At 46.5% G+C, this 25195-nt stretch overlaps 1 protein-coding gene across 8 annotated transcripts; it reads left to right on the top strand.

Moving 5' to 3' along the window:
* The first annotated feature begins 8082 nt into the window (after positions 1-8082).
* Positions 8083-24840, top strand: EHF (ETS homologous factor). Of its 8 annotated transcripts, none has more exons than XM_045892637.3 (7): positions 8083-8339; positions 10600-10662; positions 13331-13399; positions 13520-13588; positions 18717-18776; positions 20195-20390; positions 20480-24840. In XM_045892637.3, exons 1-7 carry the CDS (start codon positions 8258-8260, stop codon positions 20577-20579), a joined length of 639 nt encoding a protein of 212 aa, XP_045748593.2. In that variant the 5' UTR covers positions 8083-8257; the 3' UTR covers positions 20580-24840. The 8 variants fall into 8 exon arrangements, 6 of the variants coding, with proteins under 6 accessions (XP_045748593.2, XP_045748595.2, XP_064432747.1 ...); XM_045892639.3 differs by having other exon boundaries at positions 8090-8339; positions 18714-18776; XR_010406901.1 differs by lacking the exons at positions 8083-8339; positions 10600-10662 and having other exon boundaries at positions 12564-13399; positions 18714-18776; positions 20480-21313; positions 22088-24840.
* The last annotated feature ends 355 nt before the right edge of the window (positions 24841-25195 follow it).

Genomic DNA, 25195 nt, shown 5'->3' with positions numbered 1-25195 from the left:
AAGAGACAAAGGTGGCCCGCGTACCCAGTGCATTTTCTTCACCCCACTTATGAGGCAATTACTCTTTATTTGTACCAAGCACTGCACTGGGGGATTTTAAAGCTCCTTGTCTTTTTTAATCCTCTAGCAAACCTCTGCGGTAGGTCCTAATTCCATGCCTGTCTCCCAGGAGAGGCATGGGCAGCTCAGAACAGCTAGGGGACAAACCAAGGTCACCACACCAGCGTGATCAAAGCCTGCGGCCTCCACAGGCTCTCTTTTAACCAGTGTTCGCCACTGGGGGTGATTTGACCCCAGGGGATGTTTCGGGGGGAGGGGCCTGGAGGGGGTTGGTTCTGGCATATAGTGTCTAGAGTCCAGGGAGGCAGCCACCGTCCTGTGATGCCCAGGACGGCCACGGACCCCTCCCAGCCCAGGACGTCAGTCTCGCAGACGCTGAGAAAGTCGGCTTCTCACCCTGAGCACGTGGCCAAGGATCATTGCCAGAATCCCCGCTTTAGCTAGAGATGAAGAGACGGGGGTTCTTTTCTCTGCTTGCTTTTGACTCAAAAGGTGGAACCATTCTTACCGAGGCTCTGAATTTACTTCTTGCAATGTTGGGAAGAAGCTAACTGTGTCAGGGAAACACCTTCAGAATTGGCATTTAAAGAAAGGGAAAGAAACTGATTTTTGATGGAGGGCATGTGTGCCGTGCTGGACTAGACATCTTTAAATCCAGTAGGTTATTCATCCTTCAAACAGGACATCGACATTCCCTTCCATGCCCCCTTGAAGGCCAGAGATGAAACTGAGTTTGGAAAGGTTATCACACTCAAGGTCACACGGCTTACGGATGGGGAGTCTGGATTCTAACCCAGACCTCAAAGGTTCCAAAGTCTCTACCTGTATCTACGTGATACTTTTTCTTCAAGAAACAATAAAAGCTATGCTGATGGTAAACTGCAAAACTTACAGAGGAGCATTAAAAAAATCCCCCTATCTTGTAATTAAAAGGATTGCTTTTTATACACCATAAAGTAATCTCTATGCGCCATAGAAAGTGTACATTAGTATATGGGAGTGTGGGTGAGCTGGTTATAATAATGCTTTTTTACAATTCTCAAGGGACATTTATTATCTATTATCTCATTTGATCTCCTCAAGACGCTTGGGAGGCTGTCGGTGGGGGGCAAGTCTCCTCATTTTCCACCTGAGGAACTGGGCCTCCCAGGGAGTAGGACTGGGGGAGAGGCTCTCAGCGTCGCTGGCCCCGAGCCTTCTGCACCCACCCCCGGGGCACCGGCCGTGCAGGGCCATGGCGGTTACAGACGCTGACCTTCTTTTCTCACGAGCCTAAGTGAGCTTGAGTGAACTCTGACTCAGTAAGGGTTAAGACACATAAACTCTTTTACGAGTAGTAACCATTTACTGTGTCCTGTAAAAAAAGGGCCCCTCGCTTAGCTGGCTGCTTTCTCTAGCAGAGGGGGTTCCAGAAGGGAGCAGTGCTCATGTGCACAGGCCAGTCTCTTGGGGGGCCCGGGGTGAAGGGGCAGCCGGGGCATCCTCGTCCTAAAGGCTTCTCTGTGGGTTGAGAGTAGTTCTGGACGCCTTCAGGAGATCACAGAGAGAAAAGATAACCTACCCCAAGGGAAGGGGCTTGTGGGCATTTGGTCACAAGTGGAGAACTAGGCCGTACTGTCCTGTGACATTTATTGAATTCCTTGTCATTACCTGCTGAGCTTTCCACACGCATGACCTCATTTGATTCTCTCAGCCCTTTGGGGTTGTTTGGGGTTGTTCTCACTTTATAGCTGGGGAAAGTGAGGATCAGAACGTTTTTGGGGCTACACAGGCTTGGAACTGGCTCGACGTCATGCACGGCAAGCAGGGGACCTAGGATCTGAGCCCACCTCAACCCAAATCCAAAGCCGGGTGCTTAGCCCTCATATCAAATTGCCTTCTAGGTTTTGGGGGAACAAGGGGGGGAACAGAAACCCTGGCTGAGGAGTAGCTGGGGGTTGGCCAGGGCTGGTCTTGCTCCCACTGAATGGCCACTTGGAAATAGCCCCGCAGGCAAACCCTTCCGAAAGCATTTCAGGGAAGCCTTCCCCACCCCCCAACCCCAGGCTGAAGGGCCAATCCCTCCTCTGTGCAGATGGGCTGGCCTCTGATTTCAGCTCTTTCAGGGTTAAACAGTAACCTTTCTACTTCTTGTGGTTGAGCAAATGCGGGCGAAGAACAAGCCCAGCCTTGAGCAAACAGGAGACCGGGCCATGCCCCTTCCCTCCCCCAGCCACCCCTCTGGGGACCTGCAGGGTTTCTTTTGCCCTGGAGTCCCCCATCGGATTGCTTAGCTGAGGGCAAGTGTTCTAGAAAACTCAATGGGAAAAAGGAGAGGAAGGTTTGGCTCGGGTTGGACTTCCTTCTCTCACAGTGAGAAGCAAAGAGGTTTCTGGATGGGGAACAGAAAAATTGAAGTAGTCACCATCTTTAAATTTTTGTACGGGGAAAATGAGGCCAAGATAGTTTGTGGTTTGGGTTACCAGAGGGGGAGCGACTCTCCTCCTCATCACACCTGCCATATACCTCACTTCGTGTGGAGCGCCCCAGGTATAGAAACTCATTTAACCTCCAACCAACGCACACAGTAGGTATGGTGACTTGCATTCTGTAAGTGAGGAAGCAGGTTCAGAGATGGTAGTGACTTGTCTGAGTTAATACTAACCAGCTGGTAAGGGGTAGAGCTTGGAATCGAGCCGGCTCTTTCTGGCTTTGAAGCTCATATATGGTTCCACAACCCAGAACCCGTCTCTGCCCTCTTTCCCGCCCGTGGTCTGCTGGGGTCCTATCTTTCCTTCTCTACTTTCTATTTAGGCTGGATTCAGGCCTAATTATTAGCCAAACAACCATGATGATGTTAATAATCATCACAAATGTCCTGTTGGGCCTAGCTTGACTCCTAGTCCCTGCTCTGTCCCCGGTTCCAACAACAGTACCCAGCCCATTGTAGGGGGGGGTAAATATTTGTTGAATAAATCAATACACGAATGAATGTTTATGCCTCTTCCAGGCCCCTCTTCTCCCCTCTGAAGCCCTACCTAGAACCAGAGAAATAGGAGCTAAGTTAGAGGGCGGGGTCTGGAGGCTGGATGTGCTCTGCTTGACCAATTTCAATCCTGGGGACACCCAGGGATACAAGATTTCCCCAAAGCAGGCAGAAAAATTTCCATGAGCTGCTGCTATAAGGTTACCTCCTCTCCCCATCCCAACATTTTAGAAAGAGCAAGTTATCTTTATAGGCCCCAGGGGATGCTCAATCGCCTCTTGGAAATAGGCAACTCTTCTTTTGAATGATGGAACACACTTCTAGGGCTTGAGTCTGAAAGGAGGAGGGTGGCAAGCCTCAGGGTCGGGAACAACATAAACGCTGGAGGGTGGAGGTGACTATTTCTAAAGTGTAACATTTTTACGTTGTTTCAAAAAAATCCAAACAGTCCCATGTGAGAAAGGGTCTTCCCCCGTGTCTTTTCCTGAGAAAATGAGAGGAGAAAGTCACCTTCAGGTTGGCTTCAAAGCCTCTGGTATTCTCCGGGGCTCCGAAAGGAGAGAGAAATCTTGTCAGAATTTTTACCAGGAAGGAAGGAGAGGGGCAGGGTCTTGTCCGAGAAACCGACTGATCCCTGATGTTATCATGGAGCCAAATACTGGAGGCGCTTTAGGGACATAGGACTGAAGTCCTCTGAGATGTGGCCGTGGCCATGGACTGTGGCTGATGTCTGCACTAAGGAAGCTTGGCTAGGTGTCTGAGTGCAGGGCCACTCCGTTGTGGGGAATTGTGAACGCCTGATTTCAGATCCGAGTTCCTGCACAGATTCCGGGGGTTGGCCGCTACCGGCTTGGATTTTTATTGATTGCAATTCCACTTTACACAAAATCTCTTTGGCATTTTCACTTTTATAAAAAAGAAAAAAACAAACTCGTGGCTGCTGGCCAGACTCGCCCTGTGAGCAGGTATTGCATTTTCCTCCTGCTTCATTCCTGATCAGAGATTATTCATTTATGAATGGGTGGCTGTAAAAACTTGCCTCATGCATATGAAAGTTGAACCTGGAAATTTTTAATTGCCAGTAAGTTTTGCTTTTACTGAAAGCGCTATGGTAACACGCTTTGGAGGTAATGGATGGAAGAACAAATTCTTTTTTTTTTTTTCCTTCTTTTTCTTTCCGAATTAACTCTATGATCTGTGCTCTCAAATGACATTTGTCCAGGAGGCCCTGACTGAGCGAACTGTTTGATCCCCTTACAGATCATGATTCTGGAAGGAAGTGGTGTAATGAATCTCAACCCCAGCAACAGTCTCCTCCACCAGCAGCCAGCCTGGACAGACGGCTACCCCACGTGCAATGGTAAGGGGACCAAATAGGTGTCAGTGTCCCTACCCCCCCCCCCCGCCCCAGGGCTTTTCCCTCTGCTTTAACTGGGCTTCGTTTCCCAACTTCATGTTTGAAAAATACAGGTTTTATTCAGCAGATGTGTGGGGACGAGGGAAAATGGAGAGCACTTCATGCTGGAGGTCCCGACGGGCTCTTGGGGCCCCAGACAGAAGCCCTTTGGAGATTTTCCATTGTTTCTTCCCAATATTCAAGGCAGCCTGGCAGAGAAAGTGCTAGAAGATATGCCCAAAGGGAAGGCCACCTGTTGATGCTTTTAACAGCGTTTGGCTGGGATATTAAGACAGGATATCGAGAAAGGTGTGTGTGTGTGTGTGTATGTGTGTGTTGTGCAGAAGCATGGAACTTAAGGAAGACAGGCTTATAGCAGCTTATTCTTTCTGTTTCAAAGGGAGAGATTTTTTAGGAGACCATGTGCCTCCCTTAGGTGCTTTAATTTAGAGCTCTTGATCAGAAAAGGGAGGGCCTGCTGCTGGGGCTCAGTAGAGGGTTTGGGGATCAAGCCCACTGCTTACTGTAGAAGCAAACAGAATTCAGATATTGCCAAATCAGGCCCCACATCCCACCGTGAAGGCATTAGGTCTAGGCAGACTGCTGTGCATCAGACTGTGGTGGGTTTAAGGCGCTCTAGGCCTTCTCCTGCCCCATACTTGCTGCTAATCTCCTTGCAAGAGGCCAAGCTGCTCTTGCTTCTCCTGGGAAAGGAAGGTGGCTTGTCGGTAAGCAGAGTCTGCAAAGCAGGAGGTGGAGGATAATGGAAGGTTGTATTCTCCAACGAGCAAGTGCAGCTCCACCTCCTTTCAGTCTGGAACCCCAGTCAAACAAGGCTGGGAAGCATGGTCAGGTGATCTTCCCTGGTCACCTATCACAAAATTGCTGTCCTTTCTGGGCAGTGAACTTTTCTGTGGCAGGCCTTGGATTCCTTGTGAGGACCTCAAAGGAGGGTTCCAAATAGGGTAGGAAGTTTCTTCAGACTGGAAAGCCTTCGGCGTCCCCAGTCTGGGCCCTGGATCATGGCAGCATTCCTCCTGTGTGCTGGGGCAGTGTGTTTAGCAGGGAGTAGAATTTGGGTGCCACCGGTATGTTTTAACTTCCAGAGGCCCCAAAGAAGGCCCAGCTCCTGATCATGATTGATGGGGCAAGGGAGGTCAGTTGATCAATAGACAAGAGCTGACCTCGTAGGATTTTCATGTCTTCTCCTAAAACTTTGGGAATCCGATGAGTCCCCCAGCAGATGGGAGAATCCCCTAGTCGACCTGAGACAAAATCCTCTGGTTCTCCCAAGTTCTCAGGATACAGTATTGGGAACTGTCCTTTAGTCTGGATCATGTGAAGTTGGGAGAGGAATTAGAGAGGCTTGTTGTTGGGGTATTGAGAGTTATGGTCTCTTGTTGGCAAACTCAGAGCTGTACTGTCATAGTCGTGTCATTATTTTGGAAAAAAAGATCAAAGCCTCAGGGAGCCACAGAAATATATTCCATCCTTAAACAGCTCTTTTTGTGAGACACCAAAAAATTGAGGGACACGGAAATATCCAGTCTAAATTCCATGTGTTTGTATATTTGGGAATATTTCTATGTAATGAAATTTTTGGACTAGATTGTTCCAATCCTTGCCCCTGTTCCCCACCACAACTGGCTTCTCCTCCAGGCCCTACGCAGAGGGTTTAGGGCTGCTTTTGTCTGGCCACGATGTATGAGGAGTGAAGCACACACTGTGAGTGGTAGTTGTGACCCATGGCACTCACCTTTGCGCCTATAATGACGTCCATCTCCTGCTGTTGGTGCTCCTGGGGTCTGGAAGCAGGGGATGGATTCAGAGGGGGTGAGCACAAGTGGGACTGGGTTGGAAACATTCCCCTTTCAGCCTCTCTGGGGGTGTTGAGGCTAGGTAAGAGCCATTATGGGACTCAAACCTTTGGAGCTCTTTAGCTCCTTGCCATTCAAACTGTATTCATGGACCATCATCATCATCATCATCATCATGTGGAAGCTTGTCAGGAATGCAGAAACTCAGGCCTCACCCCAGATCTATGGAATTTGAATCTGCATTTGAACAACATTCCCTGGTGATTGACAATCACATTAGAGTTTGAGAAGTACTGATCTAACATGACCTCGAAGAAAAAAAAATAGGGACAGTTTTCTTGCACTCTGTTTTCTCCTGTTGGTCCATTATTCAGTTTGTGGAAATACCGGTATGTCATGTTCAGTTGGATTTCCCTGCTTCAGCTTGCTGGGCTTCAGTCATGTCTTCCCCTTGTCCCTGCCCCTCATCTTTCCTGGATGAGAGTTCCTCCCTTTGACCTCTGTTTTCAAGGGGACTGTAAGATCTCAGCCCCATTACCATGTCCCCAGAGGATGGCTCTCTCGTCTCCATCTCCTCCCAGGACTTTGGGCTGACTTTGTGATGTTCTCTGAAGTGAGCACAGGAGAGTCACATACGTAGAAGTTCAGCCCATCCAGTTCAGCAATATTTATTGGCTTGGGTGAACTTGACTTCTTCACTGATATTTAATTTAACCATCTTGTGAATGCACCTCAAACTCTTCTAGATTGCTACATTATCTCTTCTTCAGGAACAAATTCCACCAAAGAAATATACAGAGAGTACCTGCGATGGCATAGTGTCTGAGGTCATTTTTGTAGGAGATGCAAAGATGACTATGGCTCCATGACCTTGAGTTTACAATTTAAAAAGGAGAATAAGACAGAACCTAGAGATGTGTAAAGTAAAGCAGAACATGACAAAAGCCATTAGGAGAAGTACCAAACACGTCTGTTGGAGATTCAGGGGACATCAAGCCCTGAATAATAATATTTTTGGGGGGGTGGTCTGTGATGGCTTTATGGGGTGGCCAGAGTCTGCAAGCTGGGTAAGTATTCAACAGGGAATGACTGGCAGGATACAAACCAGACTGAAAGGACACCAGAGAAAAAAGGCAGAAGTGATGGGGTCACTTGGATAATAGTTACTGAAGAGCCTCAATGCCTGGCTTGGCGATTCTGTAGCTAATTTCAGTGAATAATGGGAAGCTCCTGAAGGTAGCTGAGTAGGGAAATGAGTCATAGCAGCTGTAATAACCAGTGTGGGGCTGGGGTAGATCAGCACAGTTAGCAGGCAGCTAAGCTGGACCACTCTGGAGAGGAGAAAAGACATCATAGAGAAAAAGAATCTTACCCTCATGCCTCAGTTTTGGTTGAAAATGGTCTGAATTTGGGCTTATGTATGTGTGTGTGTGTGTGTGTGTGTGTGTGTGTGTGTGTGTAAGAGAGAGTTAAAAATGGGAGAGAGAAAAGAGAGGAAGGGAACTGTGTGGGAGTGGACAATAGGCTAATAAGTTGATGACACATAGTGATGCGTTAGCCTTCATGGTACTTTGCAGGAGGCGGGGATGCGCTCATGATCTCAGAGCATTTCAGGTCTGTGTCCTCATGAAGCGCCCAGGGATAAGTACTGTTCTAAGGAGGACGTGAAGAGGCAGGGAGGCACATTTCTGAGCCTCCTCTCTAGAGCCTGTCTCATACTCCAACCCCCACGCTGACATCCACCGGCTGCAATTGTTCCGACACCTGGCAGCTGAGCGGTGCCTCCCATGTCTGAGATAATGTCCCGGAAGAACCACAGGTCGCTCATGGGACATGGGTCCCTCCTGTTTTTCAGTTTCCAGCGGGTTTTTTGGAGGCCAGTGGCATGAAATCCATCCTCAGTACTGGACCAAGTACCAGGTGTGGGAGTGGCTCCAGCACCTCCTGGACACCAACCAGCTGGACGCCAGCTGCATCCCTTTCCAGGAGTTCGATGTCAATGGCGAGCACCTCTGCAGCATGAGTCTGCAGGAGTTCACACGGGCGGCGGGGACGGCGGGTCAGCTTCTCTACAGCAACCTGCAGCATCTCAAGTGGAATGGTGATTATTTCTCTCTACCCTGCTGGAAGGTTCCTTGTCTGGGACTTCCAAGGGGGGGGGTCTCACCTCCAAATTACTGTTTCCCGAGGGAGGGAAGGAGAGAGGAGGAGAGAGAACAGGCACGAGTCTGGGGTTCCAGGCGTGTCCAATCCTACAGGAACCCAAGGTAATTGCATTTCTCCTTCTGGTTAATTTTTAAGGAGACAAAGGCTCGCTGGGTATTCACAGAAGACTTGCTCTCAGAAAACCTTTTCTTCTCCCCTCTCCACCCCCGCAAACATGTTGGGATAGCCTAACTCCCGATCACTTGCTTATTAAGATCAGCATGGGTCCTTTTTCTTTTCTTTAAACTTCTAGACCGAGGTTCTTAAGATGGGCCCTACACGTGGCGTGGTAAGAAGTGATGGAGAATTAATTAGGTCTATGTTTGTTTTGGGGAAGAGAAGGCTCCCAATATTTCAACAGATTCTTGAGAAGTCAAGAACTCAAAAAGAGAGAGAGAGAGAAAGGGTTAGAACTAATGGTCTGGACACGTGTGGGATGTTTCTGCAGTGATTTCTGGAATTAGTGCTGCCCTAGGGCCCCGAATGTGTCTCTCTTGAGGCCTCACCTAGAGCAGAGGCAAGCTCTCCATCGGTGAGTCTCTTCACGCACGTTCCCTCCTGGCTTCTAAGACACGATAGGGCAAACAACCTGGCTTGCAGAATGTCTTTGACACTGACCTAAGGTTCTCCTGACAATGCTGGTAAAAAAAGTTCTTCTGGGAGCTGCGGGCATCTTGGGAGACAGTAATATTACATAGGGATAGTGAGCTGGCCTGTCCACGTCAGAATGGGCATGTCTGTCTCAGCAGAACCAGTGTTTGGGCAGGTGGCTGGAGCTTCGGGAAGCAGGAGGTCCTGGTCTATGAACCAGATTCAGACCCTGACAGCTGCATCAACGCTGAGGAGGACCCAGGGTCTGGCCTGAAGCTGGCGGCTGGGGTGGCCATTTTGGATGACCTCATTCAGCTCCCAGGCACTCCCCTCTTCCCATCTGCCTCACAGAGATGGTTGCTCATTTTTCTTTACTAGAACCAAACCAAACAAAGCTCTATAAATAACCCCCAGGAGTCTTCAGAAGGAGCAGACTTACACTTGAAGATGTAAATATATTTACCTCCCTACCTTCAATTAGATCCACTCCTTTAAAGCTTTGCCCTGATTGAAGCCTGAGGCAGAAAGGCTTGGGAGGCAGAGAGCAAAGGGGTGGTGGCCATCTTTGACCTTCTGTCTTTGACCTTTTGTAACTTCTTTGGCCCTAATGCATGCTGTCGGTGCCTCTGAGTGCCTAATGACCAGATTTCTCTCCTTTGTTTCATTGTTTGCCTTTTTGTAGACGTTCTATTAGCTTATATTCACTGAGTGTTTATTTATACTGGACACTGTAAGTAAATTGATTCATTTAATGACCTTATGAAAAAATAAACATGTACCCATTTTACAGATGGGAAACCTGAAGGTCAGAGAGGTTAAACGTACGACCTCTGCTCCTGAGATATTTATAACCTGGCTGGGGAGGAAAAACATACTAAACGCATTCATATGTGTATGTGTGTATATATGCTTTTATATTTGATATATAAATATCATATATATATGTGTATATATATACACACACACATATATATATATAACCAAGAGAGGAGTTGCAAGGCATAAAAAAAGAGGAGAATTATTCCATTTATCTGGATGTATCTCAGATTGGATCTAATCAAAATGGGTCTGATTACATTTAAGATCAAAGAAGAATCAAACTGGTGAAAATGGTTTCTCCGGGATTTTCGTTTTTGTCCTATATCCTAAGTCAGTAAGGGAAAGCAGTTTAGAGGCCATTGACTGACTTTATCTGGTTTAATCCCCTCCATTTACAGACGAGTTAACCAAGAGCTGGAAAGGCCAGGCATCAGTGGGAAAACTGGCCTTCTGACTTCTTAAGTTCTATTTCCACCATCCTGGGATGGCTTCCCTCTATAAGGCCAAACCATTGCATTGGATGTAGATGCCCCAGCTCCTGCTTTCCCGGGCCAGGGACTCCAGGCCCCAGTTTGTAGACACTGAGAGGGAAGCCCCCTGGCCTAAATACTCAGAGGTGGACAGACGGCAGAATGGGCAGAAGCTCTCCCTAGAAGTCAGCTCCGTCCTGGTTGAAGCTTTCGGGACTTGTTTAAGTTCTGGCTCTATGTGGGCTGGCTCTGACTTCCCCAATCTGTCCTCCACAGGCCAGTGCAGCAGCGACCTGTTCCAGTCCACACACAATGTCATTGTCAAGACAGAACAAACTGGTGAGGAGCAGCAGAAAAAGGGAGCCAACTTGGGAGTCCAAGCCCGGGGGGAGGACAATTGGGAGGGCGTCAGGAGAGTGTGGGAGCAGGACGAATCCAGTGCTCTGGCACGAAGCCAAGGGACGCCTCTTCCCTGGCTGTCTCCAATGGACCACCCCACCGTGAGTCTTGTTCCTTGCCTTGGGGACCAGGGACTGCCAACTATTTCCAATCTAGATTGAAGCTGTCCACACTTCTGTGCCTCTCGCTGCTGGTTAGGGCATCATCCAGGCTCAGGTCCAGGAGCTGGGGAAAATGCAGAGTCTGGGTGGGCCTCCTTCTCACACGAAGAGAGTCAGGGCCTTGGGCTGGGCCAAGTTAGGAGAAGCAAGGGGAGAGAAGAGAAAGGTTCAGTGTCTCCTCCCTGCTCGTCCCTCAGGGGGAGTGCATTTCACAAAAAAGAGGAAGCTACAGACTCGCTGTTGTAGTTACTGTAGCTTCTGGAGGGCTTGGGGGACATCCAAAAGCAGCTGTGGAACCCACTCCCTGCCTCAAGTGCACTTTTAGACAAATGACACTATTCTGGGCTCTGAGTAGGGTCTGCAGTCTCATAGGATCTACGTTTATTTTTTGTTCTCCTTCCCTGGTCCAATGAGTCCTCCTTTCTCTGTCCCAAATCTTTCTCCTGGGGACCCGGTGGACTTGTGGGGTGGGGTGGGGGGGGCGGGAGGCAGGCAGTAACTGCCTGGAGAAATGTACCCCAGGGTCTCACACCCATCAGAGCTCCTTGTATATTGACCTTTGGCCTATGACCTCTCAGTCCAGGGAGAGCTATGCAAGTCCCCCAGAGTCCCCTGGCCTTGAGAAAACCAGGCAGTCAACGCTGCTCCAGGGTCACTCCCCACATCCACAGCAGTGAGATTGTGAGCCACGTGGGATGGCCGAGGTTGCCACGGGCCTCCCTGAGGCTTGCGTGCCAGTCACCAAGGACAGAATTTGACCCAGGGTGATTTGTGAGTTGCTAGGGGCTGAAATTGGCCCCATGCAGTTATTTACTCTTTTATAAGGGGCTAGTCACCATTATTAAAGAAAAAGCAATAGCTGCTAAGCATGTTAACTCGGTCTTCCTAGCCTTGCCCTTCCCTCCAACCCCACAGAGGCCAGGGGTTGCCCGGATGGGCCTGTGTCTCTGGGCCTGATTGCCCTAGAGGCAGACACAGGACTTGGCCCAGAGGCTGGGGCTCCACCCCCACTCCCACCAGGACCTGACAAATAGCCCCACTGGAGGAGCCAGCTGGTATTGGAGAGGGCCCAAATAACTCGGTAATTCCTCCTTGACCATCCAGACATTCTCGTGTTGCCAGTTCTGAAAAGCTGAGCCAAGGGGTGGAGAAGTAGGTCCACCCTAGGAGGAGGGGAGAAGAGGCTCTTAGAGGGGCCAACACCCCCCAAACCTTTTTGGTTCAGTTTGTTTTCGGAGACAACAACAGGTGTATGAGGTGACCCAACGAGGAGAGAGGGTGTAACCCCAAGAGATTGGGCTTGGGGTGCCCAAACACGTAGCTATTAGTTAAAATACCAGCTAAATCCCTATGTCGCAAACAGGAGGACTTAGCCAGTGAGTCAGGTTTTATACTATTTATGCTATAAAAACAAAATGAAACTCGGCCATTGGCTTACCTCGCTGACCCTGAAATTCAGAACGCAGACGGGGGGGAGCTGAGGGCAGCCTCCATCTGTGAGGAGGGGGAAAGGCAGGAAGTTCCCGGTGGGGACGAGGTGAGAGCTCCTGCCAGGTCTCACAGCTCTTGGCCGGGAAAGAAAATGCTTCTGTTGGAGGTCAGCCCAGACGTGGGGGTTGTGTAGGAGTGGGGCTTTGTTTGGGGTAGGTGGACGGCAGTTTCCTCTGAATCTGACATCCGAAGAGTCAGACATGCTTACCCAGCCCGCTGCAGGGGTGGGGTGGGGGGCAGAGGGAGCGCACTTCTTCTCAGAGATGAGGCAATGGGACCTCACTCTGAAAAGTTGTTTGCTTGATTTGGTGACACTCTCTTCTCCTTCTCCTCTGTTTTATTTTGAGAATTTTGTGTCACCCCTTACATTAATTGGAGAAATCCTGAAGGGAGGGGGCTGTCACCCAACTGGAAGGGGAGCTTCTGGAATTTTAGCCATGAAGACACCGTGATAAAGAATGACTAGACTTTCCTGAAAGAAACATTAATTCTCCCGGGAAGATATTTTTAGGAAACGAGACTCATTAATTAGGAATTATTTGTCCTTAACAATTTCTTTTTCCAATGTAAAAATATTCTGGTGATTATACAGTAGCATGCAAGACGATGCCAGGCTCCTGAGCCCACCCCCTGCTATGGGAATATTCCCAGAAAGCCAAAGCATGGGCCTAGGACAGGGTCTCACTACAGTATTCCCTCACTGCCCTAAAGAGGAAGCAGGTGTAGAACACACAGAGTTGGGGCCATAACAAAGCCCATTTCCGTTAGGACGCTGGAAGAAAAAGGAGTTAACATTCTTATAAAGTAGCATGTGGTAGAAGTCCAATCTTATCCTTTCTCTCTGAGGACCACCCACGAGGCCCAGCACCTCTCTGATGGGCAGTGAGTTAGAAAGGGCAAACTCATCACCCAGGGAAAGATGATTGCTGACCATCCCCATTTTCTGTCTTTTGTAGACCCTTCCATCATGAACACATGGAAAGAAGAAAACTATTTATATGGCACCAACTATGGTAGCACAGTAGGTAACTAACTCCCCAACACTTACGGGCCTTTGACATTCTGCTTATTCTGTCTTCTAACAGCCACAAAGTTATGTTGTAAGGAAGGGGCTCTTAATGTCATTTATCATTTCATTGCTGCAGATCTGTTGGACAGCAAGACGTTCTGTCGGGCCCAGATCTCCATGACAAGCACGGGTCACCTTCCTGTCGGTAAGTTGTCCTGATATCGGGGCTGAGGGTGCCTCCTGCAAGTGCTTACTGAGAATTAATGAGAATTACAACACCCTGCGTTTCTACTTTGCTGGAGTCTTTCTTGTTGAAAGACTGGGAAAGGAAGGGAGTTACTCTTTTTAAAAGGTCTGCTTTTGAGCTAGTATTTGTACATTGAAAATGACCAGCAAGGAAGCCTCTGGGAAAACTGTTGGTCTCTTGGGAAACCAAGTCACTCTCTTGTGACAACAAAAACTCCTTTCAGCAGAAGCTTGCTTTTAGGAAATTATCTGATAAAACTGTTTTGACTTGGGTATACTTATGGGGGAAGAAGCTGTATTTAATTTTCAACAAACTACGTCTGACTTTAGGGAAAGAATATCTAAAAGTGACCTTCAGAGGTCAGTGAACCTGCAGTGATGATCTCTGGGTAGTGGGGTAGCTGTCGGAAATTTCTAGAACCCTGGCCATCACAGATCAGCTTTTAAGCCTGACCCTGATGGCTCATTGGGACTCTCTGATTAGTCAGACCACCTGTACTGGATGAATTATGCTCACGTTAGTTGTGTTCGGTTAAAATTGGATGCAACCGGAGGGGAGGCTATCCTTGACTCCAAGTCAAGGTTCCCCTGAGAGGGGTGGTCCATTGGGAGTCCAGAGAGGGGCTTTCAGATGATAATTTCCCCTCCCCTCACAAAGAGGCATTTTGGCACGTGTCCTGTGAGCGTGAGTGCACTGGGGGGGTGAAGAGAGGGTTTCGACCTGGGTGAGAATTTGTAAAACTGCTTGGGTCTATGAAATTTGGAGCTTAGACTTGTCATGAGGCAATTGCTCTTTTCCTGGAATTGAAGTTGGGGCATCTTCAGAATTGGGATTTAAATGTGTGCTTGTGAAAGAACTTGGAATCACACAGCTTCTCCTCCCCCAAAACCTCCCCTTGTTTTTGATTTTGTTCAGTGTGTTTTTAAGAACCGAAATAATGAGGTTTGAGGTTTTGTTCGGGTCAAACCCCTTGAATGAAGCAGGGCTGGTAGCCAGTGTCAGTGCTTCTGGAATTGAGGTTAAGAACGGAGGCCAATTCATTTCTTGACTTCCCCCTCCCCCAATGGGCACAGCATTATGTGTCACTCTCAGTATTTGTTCAGCTTAGGAAACAGATCAGATACTGGAAAGGCTCTGCAGTGGGTTTGCCCTTCTGGGGGAACTGAGCCAATCAGGGGAACATTTCTGTAGCAATCATTGCCACCCAGTCAAGACCGAGGGTTTCAGAGCCGAGGAAACCACACGGTCACACTCTGACTTCCTCACACCTTGTAAGGTGATGCCTTCCATGTTCTTCCAGTTGGGTCTCTGGATTATGGCAGAAGATTGCAGCTGAGAATAAACTAGCACCCATCACTTCCTGAGCCTCGGGGGTCCTGAAGCACCTGGAAAACATAAAAGCCATTGTCCCAGCTCTCCTGCCCTCACAGCCTGGCTGCCCTTCTCTCTTCTGTATCCTGACTTACCTTCTAGAATCTCACAATCCATAGGGGCCAGTTCTGCTTTCATATTTGCAGCAATAGGGAACTCACTGTCCCCTTATTCCATTTTTGAATAATTCTTAAAACGGGCTTTACAGATCTGCACTCCTTTACCTCCCTTGATCCTAGATTCCTTTGTCGCCCATTCTGATCCTTTGCTTGGAACACAGTGAAGCAATCCAGGACCTCTACCGGAATTATTACTGATAGAATCCACTCAGCATCTGGGACTGGCAGCTTCTCTGGAGTAATTAACTATCCCCCAGCCTTCCAGAGGGACAGTTAATTACAGCCTTGCCTGGGTCCATTCCTTCCGGAGAGGTTTAATCTCTACTGGATGGGACCAGAACACCACCCCCCTAAAAAAGGACCTTCGTCATTTATCCGAGTCTTTAGATTTCAAGTTCCCATGAAACTGAGTGCAGTTAAATGTATTTCTATGTTTTAATGCAAGTTACAAGCCAAGCGAAGGCGAGGCTCCACATAAACTGATGCCCTCTGTGATAAACCCAGGTGGGGAAGCGGGCTTTGTTTTGATTCCTCTGTCATCTGCCCATTTCACAAAATGGCTGCTGCGAGTGTTCCTGATCTGCCCGATAGTCCTCGAGCCAGTCACGCCAACTCGGGCCTGATGTGTTTATTCACTGACTTGTCAAGCCTAGAGCTAGGGTGGCATGGTCTATTATAACACTGATATTTGTATATCCCGTAAAGAAATGGCTCACAGCTGAATCACATGCAAATGCTTCTAATCTTCGCTTCTTGCGAAGCAGCTTAGCTGAAGTCACGCTCTGGAACTTGCGTCATAAACCTGTGGCTCAGTGCTCCCCTTGCCCAGACTGGACCTTGGCCTGAGGTGCCTGGGAGCAGAGCGAGAGAAAGCCGAGCCGGACGACTTCCCCAGAGCGAGCCATTATTTTACAAGAATGAATCACTTAACCACATGGCTAACTTCAAAGGTTTTGACTTTTATTTTAGGGTGAGGGGAAGACACAAGGGGAGAGGCCATCATATTAAAGTGAGGTTTCAGATCAAAAGACTTTAGTGCGAAGGCAGGTCCGTGGTTCCACAGCTTGCCCACACACACTGGGGACGGGAAGAGGAGGCTGGAAGATATTCGAGTTTTCTTTTGCCTTTGGCTGCATATTCCTTCATATTATGATGGAAACATTTTTATTGGGGGATTTATTTTGTTCTCTGTTTTTGGTTTTTCTTTGAAGCTGGATGGAAGTCCAGGCTGGGTAAAGGGCTGACATCTCACAGAGGACATTCCCTCATGGTCTGTCTGGTCTGGGGTCTTTAAGTCTATAGAGTCCATGGACTCATCAAGTGAGCCTAAACCCCTGAAGCTGTTTACAAATTCTCATGAGTGTACACATACGTGGATGTTTCTGGGGAGAGGGTCCAAGGTTTCCGTCTTATTCACAAAGGTAGCTTAGCCCCCAAAGTAACTAATTCTATATCAGCTCGGAACCCTTAAACGGTGATGGAGGCCAATAAGCCGAGAAACCCGTGGGTTTTTCTGAACTCAACCCTGGCTCTGAAATAATGGCCCTGCATCCCTCCTGGATGCCATTGGAAAATGAGCTTTGCTTGTGGCCTACTGGGTAAATGCCACTCTTTGTCTGCAGAACAACGCGGCCCTGTCAGAGTGATGTATCACTTGGAAACCGGGGTGAGTGCCAGACCTGTCGCAATATTGTCACATCCTGATGGGATGTTGCAACCTCACCCTGAAACCTACAAGGTGGGAGAGTGGAGTCTCCTTGCATTTCCTGCGAATTTGCCCTTCCAGATTTCAGAGAAACCCCAGTCAGGTGCAGGCCCTCCTGCTGACAATACCAAGGGAGATTCTTGGCCCGAAGAAGAGGTTTCTCAGCTAACCAGAGCTTATGAAATCCCTGTCCTCCTTCTACCTTGGCTCGTGGAGAAACCACCGGGAATGCGGAGTCGTGACGAGCTGGGTGCTCTTATAGGTGACAGTGTATGTGCCCACGCATGCTGGGAAATCCAGAATCGTTGAGCTGGAATTACTTTTTCCCACTAACTTGAGCATTAGAGACCTGAGCCTGATTCTTGGCAGGGAAGACTTCTGTGAAATCTCTTATGTGTCGTTGTCTCTAGAATTGGCACCGAGTGGTGGTTGTGACTGAAGCCTCTGGATTCAAATTGTGTGTGTTCACATCGTGGCTCCACTTTCAGGCTGTGTGACTTCAGACAAGTCACCTGAACTCTCTGTGTCTCAGCTCCTGCACAGATCTTTGGATCATCTAGTAGCCACCTCAGAAGGTTGTTGAGTAAAGTGAATAGGCCATTCATGCATAAAGCAGAGCACAGTGCATGGTACATAGTAAGTGCTCAATAAACAGTATTAACCAGTTTGTTTAGGAGCTAATGGCTATTCTAACTTTTTTGAATCATGAACCACTCTTGACAATGGAAATGAATGCCTTGGGTGCTCCCCATTTGCATGCAGTTTCAGTCCATCCGTAATGTCCTTGAAGGCCACACAGGGATCGGTGGGTGAACCCTAGCTTAGGAAGCCCGGATGTACTGTGCACTGAGAAATGCAGCTTACTGGCCCAGTTTCTTAACAGGACTGGCTTGCATTTAGAGACTACTCTGTATTCAGATTGCTGGGTTACTGATTGAGAGATTTTTTGGTAAGTTCTGCCTGGTCTTCCTGACACCTGAAGCGCCCATTCACACACACACACACACGCGCACACACACACACACACACGTGCGCGCGCACTGCTAGACCATTTATTTTTCTTTTTAAGAAGTTTCATTTCACCAGATCTGCCTCTGTCATCTTGTCTTTGGTGATACTCACAAGGGTTACCATAATGAGTCATTTGTTAAACTAATCTGTGTTTCTATAGTCCCCTGGTGGCCCTCTGTACTGAGCGCAGGCCATTCAATGGCCCCTTTGTCAGACTGATTAAAATGTAACTTTGCTTGCCAAAAAAGGGCACTCCTCTGGCTTAAAAGCCATTTTTCTTTGTTATAAGTGTTTACATTTTGTATTATGTAAAAAGAAAACCCACACACATGCACACACACACACACACACACCTTCTTTCAGGGACCTATTTCCTTCAATGGCTTCCTATCTCTCTCAGAATAAAAGCTAAAATCCAAAAAGAGTCCCATGAAGCCTTACTGATCTCAACCTCTGCCTCTTGTTCACAGTCACGCTGGCTTCCTTCTATTCTGTGAATGTACCAAACACATACTGACCTCAGGACCTTTGCATTTACTATTCTTATTCATAGATGGTTCTTCTGCAAGCTCTCTGCATGGCTGGCTGTCTCCCTCACATCCTCTGGTCCCCTTCTCTGAGAGGTCTTCTGTGACCGCCTTATATTTAATTGCAAATTATTCCCACCTTCACATTTCTATCCCCATTTCTTACCCTGCAAGATTTTTCTTCATAGTATTTCTCATCTCTGTTTTATTTTGCTCATATACCACACACACAAACAGTGCCAGGCATGTAATAGGTGCTCAATAAATACTGGTTAAATGAGTGGATGAATGAATGGCAATGATGACTGTAGGAAATGGGTAAATTAAGCAGCTCTCATTGTTCCTTTTAGCAGAGTCACCTGAGATGAAAAAAGAGCAAGACCACCCTGCAAAGTCCCACACCAAAAAGCACAGTAAGTTGCCTGGCTTTCAGATGGCTGTTGTCCCTTCCCTTCAGGGCGGGTGTAACTGGAGGCCACTAGGTTTTAGACAAATATTGCCTCTGCCTGTCACCTCCACTTCTTTACCTCAGCCTGTTTAGGGTGAGACAGTGGGGGCATCACTTGCTGGCAAAGTAAGCCCCTCTGCAGTTTCTCAAAGTGGAGATCCACTGGAATTTCCTCTTTGTGCTGTGCTGTTTGTTCTAAAACTGAGATACCCAGTGAATGAGACCTGATAGGCACGAGGTTAGCAATTTCCCTCTCTCCAGAAAAATGGATGAGAAAAGAAGATGGGAAGTAAAAACGGAGATGTATTCTTTTTTTCTTTTGTTGGCTGTTGGCTTTCCTACCTTTGTCGAGTGATTGTTCCAAGAAAGGACTGTTTACTTTTAATATTCAACAGTGCTCCTTGGAAGTTGTCTTTCCCCCAGTAATAAGACTTTTTGAAAATATAGGAACTCTCAGAGACATGGAGGGGAGAGCTCAGAAAGAAATCATTTGGACATTGTTACATGTCGTTCTGCAGAATTGAACGAACATAGCACAGTAAGTGGTGAGGAGGTGTGGTGTAGCGCAGGTCTTGTGGGGGTCAAGTAGGATTTGGTTGCTAATCTTATTACAGTAGTTGCTTCATTGTCAAATTGGCCCCCTCAACTCCTACCAGACCCTGACCCAATACATTCTAGGAGTTAAAGTTCTAGAGCCCTGTTGATGTGCATTTGACTGAACCACAGTCGCTGGGTGAGAGTGCTATACTCGGGCTGAGGTTCTAGACAAAAGTGGTTGAAATTTGCTCTTCCAGGAAATGACAGATGACAAGGAATCCTGAGCAATTCATCAATAGTAATTAAAAGAGATTCCCCCTTGGGGCGCCTGGGTGGCTCAGTTGGTTAAGCGACTGCCTTCGGCTCAGGTCATGATCCTGGAGTCCCGGGATCGAGTCCCACATCAGGCTCCCTGCTCATCAGGGAGTCTGCTTCTCCCTCTGACCCTCCTCCCTCTCATGCTCTCTGTTTCTCATTCTCTCTCTCACAAATAAATAAAATCTTAAAAAAATTTTAAAAGAGATTCCCCCTGGCATAGGAGGTCTAAGACTTATTCCTTGGTCTTAGCTTTACCACTAGCTAATTGGGTGATCTTGGTCAAGTCACTTGAATTCTCTGTGTCTCAGTTTCCTGATATATAAACTGAAAAATTGTGCTAGTTCATTCTCAAATGCCTTTTTTTTAAAGATAAAATATTTGGTGATTCTGTGATCTGACTGTGCTGGTGGATAGGGGAAAATTGAGTATGTCCTCCCTGATGGACGATGTTGCAACTCTATGCTTCCTCTCCTCCTTCTTGGCTGTGACTTAGGCCACTGATAAACTCCTTTTCCAACTTGTCCTCAGATCCACGAGGGACTCACTTATGGGAATTCATTCGTGATATCCTCCTGAACCCAGACAAGAACCCAGGGTTAATCAAGTGGGAAGACCGATCTGAGGGCATCTTCAGGTTCTTGAAATCAGAGGCTGTGGCCCAGCTATGGGGCAAAAAGAAGAACAACAGCAGCATGACCTATGAAAAACTCAGCCGAGCGATGAGGTGAGGAGTTTCCAGTCCTGACCATGACCACTTAATTCCCTGGCAGTCTTGGTCTGACTGGCCACCTTATGCAATGTCCTTTGTTACAGATATTACTACAAAAGAGAAATTCTGGAACGTGTAGACGGACGAAGGCTGGTATATAAATTTGGGAAGAACGCACGTGGATGGCGAGAAAATGAAAACTGAACCTGCCAACACTTTGAACACAAACCCAAACATTCCCCAAATGATAGCAAGCCAAGAGCTCCTGGACATAAGTATTCCAAAGACTACTTTTCTCTGATATTTATGTACCTTGAGGGGGAAAAACATCCACTTCTAATCGGAAGAAGGAACACTACAGTTGATAAAATTATTTTGTTACTTTGAAGTATGTCCTATATGGGGAACAAACGTACACAGTTTTCTGTGAAATATGATGCTGTATGTGGTCGTGATTTGTTTTTGCCGCTATTGTGAAGTTCCTTTCCACTGCAAGAAGAGCAGGATTTGTAGCCTTGTGCTTCTTGCTAAGAGAAAGAAAAAAAATTAGAGGGCATTAAATGTTTTTATATGCAAAATGATTAGGAGAAGGTGATGTGTCCTCTGCACATGAGCATCCATGTGGCCTCATCAGGAGAGGCGGGTGGGGTTGCTAGGATGAACTCCAAGGTCTCAGGTTGACAGGATGAACCCAAGGATGCTGGGAAGTTTAACTTGACCTTTAGGAGCCAGTGAGTGGAGCATGAAGACTTCCAAAATCCAAGTGGACTATAATCACTGAGTAATCACATGACTTGCAATGCTTAAATCAGCAAGAATAATGGTGAAGGCTTTCTACTCATTCAAGAATGATTTACCTGATGCCAACGCTGTCTCTCTCCCACCCTCTTCGATGACTGGGGAAAAAATCTTCAAATGCCATCTCTGCTCACTTCTAGGTATTTAAGAGAGGCTCTAACCTTGCTTGTTTTTAATCCCAATTGTTCGAAAATAAATGGGAAAAAGGAGGTGGTGATGAGTTTGCTTTTGTATTCCTATAGCCCATCAATTCTCGATTAGCAAAATGGACATTTTGGGCTGAGTAATTCTTTGTTGTGCATTATTTGGCTGTCTTGTGCATTGTGGGATGTTTAGCAGTATCTGTGACCTTTACCCACTGGAGGCCAGTTGCACTCTTATCCCTAAAGTTGTGACATTTTCAGACATTGCCAGATTTCCCTTGAGGGGCAAAATTGTCCTTGATTGAGAACCACTGATGTAGTCTGCCGAGATGAAGATGGTGATTTACTCTCAGAACAAAAATATGCATAGATCTTTCATTCCCTAGAGTGAAGTAAAAGCAAGACTCCAAAGTCAACCAATTTTTAAGTTCTAAAATATTAGGGACAATGGGAATATTAGAAATGGGAAATCTAGAGGTTCCAAACCCCAGATGAGAGCCAAAGTCAGATAAATTAAACACAGTAATAGCAAGAATTATAATAGAAGACATTTCACTAGAATGACAAAGCAGAGTAAAAATTACATTGCAAAAGGAAATGCTGAGAGAAGAATTGGGTGGGGGGAGTGGAGAGAGAGAGAGAGAGAGAGAGATCCAGGGAAAATCTTTCCTCTTTTGGATAATCTCTTTCCCGTCTTATCTGGACTCCTCCCAAAGTGAATGGTGTGTTGCCTAGATTTGTGTCTACAGGATTTTTTTTTTTTTTTTAAAGACAGAGAAAAGAAAGGTAGATGGAAGAGAAACAGAAAGCCCAGCTCAGGAGCTACGGTCAGTAAGACGTTGGGGATTTCTTCAGTGGAATTGTTCTGGGGTGTTCTGGTGTCACTGGGGCCTGAAGCCTGGGAGGAGCATGAGACTGTAGACACTTTGAAAATGGGTTAGAACACCTAGATCCCTTTTGCACCTTTTCTTTCTGGCTCCCCATGTCCTTGGCTTTCTCCTCCCTTTTGCCTCTCTATCTGGAGCCATAATATGGGAAGGGAGACAGCTAATCTCATCAACGAATGGAGCACCTACCACTGTGTCTTACCCAACGAAGGTGAGCAATTCATAGTCAGAGGTTGCAAAGTATTTGTAATGTATTCAGAAGGTTGGAAGTAAGAATTAAGAATTTGTCCTGATTATGAGAGCCATTATGGATGGTAACCTTGGAATGGCAGCTTAGTGAGATGATCTTCTGAAGGTACAACCAAGTCCATTTGTATTTCTGCCTGGCTTGGTCACCTCCACAGAGGTGTTATTTGGTGTTGTCAAGTAACAGTTACTGAGGGAACTGAGAGAAATAACAATGAGCAACACAGACCTAAAGCATGCTGCATAAAAAGACACACCTTGCTTTCCCAGCATTTTACTATGTTTCACTCAGAACAAATTAAACATCCAAATATCTGAATTGGTGTAAACGTATGAATGTTTGTGTGTCTGTGAGCATCTGAATCGTGTGGAGTTATTAGGGACGTCTGCTAATTCGCTCTCTGCTCTTTCTTCCCTGGCTTTGCCTGTTCATCACCCAGGGGGCCTAGATCCTTCCCTGAGCTCACCCTTCTTAAACCTGCAAGTTTCTCACATTCCTCCAATTTGGCCTTGGCTCTTTCTGCACCCTCCCCATCGATGAGCAATTTCTACTAGGTAGTAAGTAAATCTGGGGAGTACCGATTGGAACAGTTCTGCAGATAATTAACAGATTGTGCTATTTGTTGAAAGTGACGGTTTCTTGGCACCCAGTTCCTGCTTAAATAGGCTGGAGTATTAAGTTCTCAGCATATCTCTCTATTGTCTTGGCTTGAGTTGATGCATTTTCTATGTGCTGTTCGTGACTTGGAGAACTCAAGGTAATTGAGCCATGCCAACTTGGGGTGTGAACAGAATACTTCCCACCACAGTGTTGCAAGGGAGAGCAAAATCCCAGAGATAAGCCAGCATCAGGTGAAGCGTCCCCCCCGCCCCCCGCCCCGCCCCACCCAGTCTCTTGGGGACTCACAGCTTCTCACTCAAGAAGCTTATCTGTGTTGGATGCTCACAATGTCCCTAAACCTGGTCTCCTTGAGCTCTCAAGGCTTAGGCTCTAATTTGCCATTTTCATGGGAATCTGAGGCAGGAAATGTGTTGCTAAGACTTCACCAGATGCACATAATCTGAGTCTCCTGGATATGTGACTTGATGAAATTTGAGCAAGGTCCTGGATCCCAGAGACATACATCCACAGCTTCTTGAACTTGCCTTCTGAACAGGGCAGACCCACGTGATGAGTTTTCCTTTGAACATGCTGGTCCTTCCTCAAAGTTCTTGCCTTGCTAGACTGTAAGCTCTTGGAGGGCAGGGACTATATCTTATCCATATTGTTTCCCAGCACCTAGCATGGGCTAGGTCCTTGATAAATATGTGTTGACTTAATGAATGAATGTCTTCTGGAAGACTTCTCCATATCCATAATCGGGATGTGAATCATTTCTTCACCAGAATAAGAGCACAATGGCCAAAACTTCAAGAACATATTATGGGTTAGATGAACATTCTACTGCGAGACTTTTTACTTTGCCTTCCTACTTGTCCTAAAATGAAACCAAACAGACAGGTTGTTTGGTTCCACAAGTCAAGATATATTGGATGAGAATTCTGTTGCCTTATTAGGAGCTGTGAGACTTATCTGGTACGAGAAGCCAGTAATGGACCTTTAAACTGTTTCAACCAATGAAGATTATGAATGTGTTTATATGATGTACATTGCTATTTAAGTGTAAAGCAGTTCTAAGTTTTAGTATTTGGGCGTTGGTTTATATATATATTTTTGTCTTTTTGAAAAAAGGGATCTTTTGATAAGGTTAGTCATGCATGTTAGATCTTAATTTTGCAAGTGTGTTGTCTTTCAAATCTATAAAATAGAGGAAAAGGTAAAATAGTAAGAGGGAAAGGCAATTATCTTATTCTTTTATTGTTAAAAAAAGCATTTTTTTCATGGAGCCATCTATGTGAGGAGCTTCTTTAATTCTACAGAATGTAAGAGATGTTCCACATGACCCTATTGCATGGATACATGCGGTGTGAAAGAAGGAACAGCACAGCAATCACAATATCAGAGCTGAATTAACTTCAGCATTGGTTCTCAGGATGCCTTTTCTGGAATAGGAGATAGAGCACTTAATAAAAACCCATCAAGACTGTGCCTTATGAACCACTGAAATGTATAAGCCCTCACAAGTTTAGCTTAATTGGGATTAATCTTTCTGTAGCAATCTGCATAATTCTTGCTTTTCTCCCCATTTGGCTTCTGGGTTGACAATTTGTGGGAAACAATCCTACTGCCGCTATTTTTTTTTTTTTAAATCAGAAATCTTGCCCTTTAAACTATGTGAAATTCAAACTGAGTATTTTTATTTTATGAAAGAATTATATTTTTCAAAGTATGGGGTTTTTTTTGTTGTTGTTGTTTGATGGGTCCCAGAAAACACTAATAAAAACCAGAGACCAGCCTGTAATTGTATGTTTCATGCTTCAACAAACTACCCAAAACTGGGCTCAGAGGAAATGTGGTTGGTCTACAGCAACAAAATGCATGCAATTCTTGCATAAAATTATTCCATAAGCATTTATTGAACATCTATCATGTGCCAGGCACTTTCCTAGACACTAAACTATGGTAGAAAAATGAAAGAGATAAAAAAAAAAACCCTCTACTCTCATGAAGTTCATATTTCATTGGATGGAAACAGACAAAAAAACAAAAACTAACAAGCAAATATCAGATATATAGTAAGGAAATATGGAGCAAAGAGGAGTGGAGAGTGCTGGGGTGTGTAGGGACGTATGCAAATTTCACCAG

Source organism: Mirounga angustirostris, unplaced genomic scaffold (assembly GCF_029215605.1).
Source record: "Mirounga angustirostris isolate CCGP_5_RB_7025 unplaced genomic scaffold, mMirAng1.0.hap1 SCAF_13, whole genome shotgun sequence".
NCBI lineage: Eukaryota > Metazoa > Chordata > Mammalia > Carnivora > Phocidae > Mirounga > Mirounga angustirostris.
Note: the sequence above shows the minus strand (reverse complement) of the source record. Positions and strands in the feature narration are given on the sequence as shown.

Excerpts from the sequence above, each read along its gene's own strand:
- EHF (XM_045892639.3), top strand. The coding sequence starts at position 8,258 with ATGAGTCTGCAGGAGTTCACACGGGCGGCGGGGACGGCGGGTCAGCTT. Across the intron at positions 13,400-13,519 it reads CAACTATGGTAGCACAGTAG|ATCTGTTGGACAGCAAGACG; the intron begins GTAACTAACTCC and ends TCATTGCTGCAG. Across the intron at positions 18,777-20,194 it reads GTCCCACACCAAAAAGCACA|ATCCACGAGGGACTCACTTA; the intron begins GTAAGTTGCCTG and ends ACTTGTCCTCAG.